Below are 5,204 nucleotides of genomic sequence, written 5' to 3' on the forward strand. Positions count from 1 at the left end.
TCCCCCCTTTTGCTTGCATATTCACACACAATCACTTTATTCTTATACTCGCAGATACCTTTACTTATACTTTGTCCTTGTTCTCACTCTCTCTTTGCAGAATAGATTTTCGTCCTGGTCGTGGGATTTATGACTTGCAAATAAAAAACACCTCATACAATCGCGATAATGGCCGTTTCGAGTGTCGGATCAAGGCCAAAGGCACAGGTGCCGATGTGCATCAGGAATTTTACAATTTGACAGTTTTGACACCGCCACATCCGCCGATGATAACGCCCGGCAACATAGCCATCGCCACCGAGGATAAGCCATTGGAGTTGACTTGCAGCAGCGTGGGTGGCTCACCGGATCCAATGATAACGTAAGTAAAAGTGAAATAGTCAAGTGAAAATGGGTAACTTAATGACAGGTCAGAATATAGAAAGCAAATAAAGTTGGCACACATACATACACATATACAAACATGCTTTGGTTAGTTAGTGTATGTATACACACAAGCAAGCAGATATGAACAGCAATATAGTTATTGGTCCCCAAACAATCAGAGCAAAGTGGAAAAATAAAAATAGAACGGAAGAGAAAATAAAAGCAGATGGGTGGGATGAGTATTTCCTCCACTGAAGGCGAGTTTTCGCTTAAAAAGAAAAAAACTCAAAACGAGTAATTTTAAACAAAACTTAGCGCTGGCAATCTACCAGGGTTGATCAAAAAGTTCAGGAAATGTGAATAAAGGGTTTGAAAGCAACGCTATTTATGTATTAAAAAATCTCCTAGGTCTTCTAAAAAATTAAAAATGTCCAACTACACTAATTGGACGTCATTAATTTGTTTTGCTCGCATTTTGCATTAATTTTGAAACAAAAAAATAGTAATCTCTTAAGCAGTCAACTTTCCAAAAGTAGATTCAAATGTGATTAAGGAGAGATGTCTTAACTTCGTTGAAAACATTTTATTAAGCCATCCTCTATTTACGCAAAAACTTAGTTGTCGAAATGTACCGATAGTTATCGAGTTATAAAAATGTATCGTCGTATTGAAATTTATCAAGTTAATGAAATTTTATTTTATATTTATTGAATAGTCAATATTTATCGACTGATCAACATTTATAGAGGTATCGAAGTTTATCGAGTTAACGAAATTTATCGATTTCTTTTTAATTTATCGAGCCATCGATATTTATTGCTTTATCGGAATTTGCTGGTAGTTATTTAAAAATGTAAATTTGTCGTTTAGGTATGGAAATTTACCTAGCTATCAAAATCGAGTTATCGATATATATCGGGATATGTAAATGCACAGTTGTCTAAGATTATCGATAGTTATCGAAATTTGTAGAGTTATCGAATTTTGCCGAGTGCCAGTTGGCACTCTTAGTTCAACTAATATTTAAACTATTAATGTGGCTATCCCACAAATCTTTTAAGCCAAACTTGTTGCAATGCCCGGCAGCTTAGTGTTCTTTATTCACACTTGTTACAATTTCTCCTGATTGAATGACATGTGAATTTTTTAGAAATGCTAACATTTTGAAACATCTCGTAAACCTCTAAACACTTACATACATACATACATATGTATGCAGTATTGCGCAGATAGAAAATTGTACGCAGCACTTTTAATTGCTCATTTATCTCTTCCATATTTGAAGCTTTTGCAAAGTAACCAATGCCAAAGATTTTCGAGCAATTTATCATTCACAGAAATGCCTTTACTCATATGCAGTATAAGTATGTAAGTACTATATACATACATATACATATAGCTTGTACATACATCTATGCGCCTTTTCGGGCACCTAAATCATAGCAAAGCCAACCGACGATGGCAAAAGAAAGCTAAGTTCAAAATGAAATTAAAAGTAAACGTAAATTGATTGACTTTGAAAATTATGTTGACCTTAGAGCAAACTGATAAATTGGAGATGAGTCGAATGTTACGTATACGCTGTGGAGTACGAAAAACCAAATGAATTCGGAAATAAATTTAAGAGAACATCCAGGAGCAATTTAGTTTTCATATGAATTTTGTGAAGCTTCGAATATAAGTAAATTTTATTCTGGATAAATTTTTAGTACAACGCTCCGAATGATGGGCGAGTTTCGAGAATCGTTGGAAACGGAGAAAAGGGGAAAGAAGAAAAAGTTTAGCGTGTGTCAGCTTTATTCAAATACTTATGTCGAGAGAAAATTTTGGCTGTGGTTTTTTGTGGGTGCATAAAAAAAAAATTTTACACCCAAAATTTTTTTTCGACATAGAATTCAGATGAAATTGACACACGCTAGACTTTTTTTCGTGATACGCCTTTATTTAAACTGAAAAACTATTTTCCAATTTAGCCGATTTTTTTGAATCAGTCTAATATACATACATATGTGTAAAGAATATAACCCTTAATTTCGCTGCCGGTCAAAAAATGAAATAGGGTATTTACCCAAATCTGTTATCTTTTGATAGAAATATTCAAACTATGTACCAAGTGTAATTACATAAGTCCACAACAAGCTTATAGTAAACGCAAACTGATCGCGGAAAGTGGCATAAAGTTGGCAAAATATATTGGAGGAAAAGTTTGATCTCAACCGCAGCAGGCTTGTGTTTCAATTACTTGCTAGTAAATCTGTTTAAAATCGCACCATTTACTGCTAACATTAGACACGATATTGCTGGCTCTGCTGAATAACAATTGGCGGAAAAATATTAAAAATTTAACTATCTCAAGTCGACTTCCCGAATACACAAAGCCAGTCATCGGAAACCATTATCTTATCTCCCTCTCTTTCGCAAGCAAGAAAATCACTGTCACCACAGCCACACTAGAACTTAATTAAAAAGAAATGAACATTTAAAAATGAAATAGTTTGATTGCAGAAATCCACACACACACACACGCACATCCTAATACATGTATACATATACCAATAGCCAGCCAACGAAGACAGAAGCTGTAGCTTGTGCGCTGTCAACTCATACAAGAAAGTCAATAAATTATTTTGTAATTTTACTTGCCCATCCCTGCTAACGTCTCAACGCATATCGTTTGCTGGTATATTTGCACACTCCAGCATTAAAGTTCATATTCATATACGCGTGTATGTATGTATGTATGCATGTATGATTGTGTGTACACTAGGGTGGTCCAAAAAAAAGTAAAGTCGGAAATTTAATGCTCTCACCCCCTAGGATTGTTCTATACCGAAAAAAAATATACCCCTGTTTTTTTATTTTAAAATCAAAATATATTTAAAGGTCGCTCAAAGCGCTTAAAGTTTCCCATGTATTTTGTATGGTGAAAAAAAGAGTTTTCGTAGAAATGGCATAGAATCCATGAAAATCCAAATTTTTAAATCTGAAAACTCTGCTTCTCTTCAGAAGACTTCAAAGAATAATGCCCAATCGTTTATTTAAACATTTTTTAGTTTTAACTATTTTTTAAGGGTCTCCGAAATATCCCCAAAAAAAAATCAAATATACAAAAAGAAATATACAAAAGAAAAAAAGAAAAATAGTTAAAATTAAAAAATGTTTAAATAAACAATTGGGCCGTATTCTCTGAAGTCCTCTGAAGAGAAGCAGAGTTTTCAGAATGAAAAATTTTGATTTTCATGGATTCTATGCCATTTCTACGAAAAGTATTTTTTTCCCCATACAAAATACATGGGAAACTTTAAGCGCTTTGAGCGACCTTTAAATATATTTTGATTTTAAAATAAAAAAACAGGGGTATACTTTTTTTCGGTATAGAACAATCCTAGGGGGTGAGAGCATTAAATTTCCGATTTTACTTTTCTCCCATACATTTTTGGACCACCCTAGTGTACACCCACAACGCTTTAACTGCACTTTTCCTCCATTTAAAACTTTACTCTGTTTGCCTATTTTATTTCGCTTTACTTATTGTTCCTTGGGTTTGTTTGTTTGTGTTTTTTATTGCAGTTGGTATCGCGAGGGCAGTACTGTGCCATTACAATCGTACATACTGAAAGGCGGCTCCAAGAATCACTACACCAATGCCACATTGCAAATACTGCCAAGACGCGCTGACGATGGCGCCAAATATAAATGCGTCGTTTGGAATCGTGCCATGACCGAGGGTCATACGCTGGAGACAACTGTCACGCTGAATGTGAACTGTAAGTAGGCAATCAAATTAATTGCTTCTACGCCCGCTCACAAATAACCAAAAAAAAAAAATAAAAATACAAAGACACACACGCACACATTATTTCTACAATCACATTATGCGCATGCGACCAGCAGCCAGCCGCCAGTCACACCAACACACACAAGTCTGTAGAAATTTTGTAGAGAAATCAGTGAAACTGAAAATTTTGTTCGCTTGACTGGCTCGCTGGCTCGCTGGCTGGCTGACTGGCGTCTGACAACAACAACAAGAACAGTAATGAGATATCATATAGCATTTTAGTCATTAATTCTTTGTCGTAATGAGCACAGAAAAAGCGAAAAAATTTTATTTTTAAGCTTAAACTATGGGTGGGGCCCAGCGATTAGGCAGAAATGCTGGCATGGCAGTTCAGTTGATTGCGCATTGGCTTAGAATTATCTTAAGTTGTTGAGAAAAATTTTGGGTTGGCTAAAAATTTCCTAATTACCTAAATTATCCTATCAATTTTAAGAATAAGAAATTTGAAAGGCCGTTGTATGCCATTTTTATTTTTATGAAATATTTCTTCTTCATATTTGCATACGTCCGTTAGGATTTGTAAACATTCTTAGAAAAAAGGGAATGGGATTATACTCTAATTACGGTGTGGATAGATGAGGAAGAGCGTTTCTTTTAATTAGACAAATTTTAATAATCTACTTAAATATTTTTTTACTCCAATCAGAATTTCTTTATAATTTCTATAGGCAGATTTTAAATGCATTAAGGATGCTATGCTACGGACAATGTTGTAGACTATGTAGAGAGGCCTTAGAGCAAAGGGCTAAATATACTGGGCGACAGGAACGCAGTTTATTAGAAAATAAATTCATATACATAAATGATTGATTCAAAAAGTTATTAAAAACAAGTAAGAAAGTCTAAGTTCGGGCGGAGCCGAACATTAAATACCCGGCGCAAGTATTAAATATATGTTTTCCACCTTTCCGAAAGCTACCGCTACATGATAAGCCGGGGTGTATACATTTTAAGTAAATTAGCGTCCTTAAATTTCGAAATATTGAAATTTCAAGCATTT

At 34.6% G+C, this 5,204-nt stretch overlaps 1 protein-coding gene across 1 annotated transcript; it reads left to right on the plus strand.

The window, feature by feature from the left end:
• Nucleotides 1-100: 100 nt before the first annotated feature.
• Nucleotides 101-4,133, plus strand: LOC108373052 (irregular chiasm C-roughest protein-like; the record flags this gene model as incomplete). Its single annotated transcript, XM_017628894.1, has 2 exons — nt 101-361; nt 3,937-4,133. Coding segments are annotated over 2 exons (458 nt in total), but the record flags the coding sequence as incomplete, so codon positions are not given.
• Nucleotides 4,134-5,204: the final 1,071 nt, after the last annotated feature.

This window comes from Rhagoletis zephyria, unplaced genomic scaffold (assembly GCF_001687245.7).
Source record: "Rhagoletis zephyria isolate East Lansing unplaced genomic scaffold, Rhagoletis_zephyria_1.1 Rzeph_scaffold_06318, whole genome shotgun sequence".
Classification (NCBI taxonomy): Eukaryota; Metazoa; Arthropoda; class Insecta; order Diptera; family Tephritidae; genus Rhagoletis; species Rhagoletis zephyria.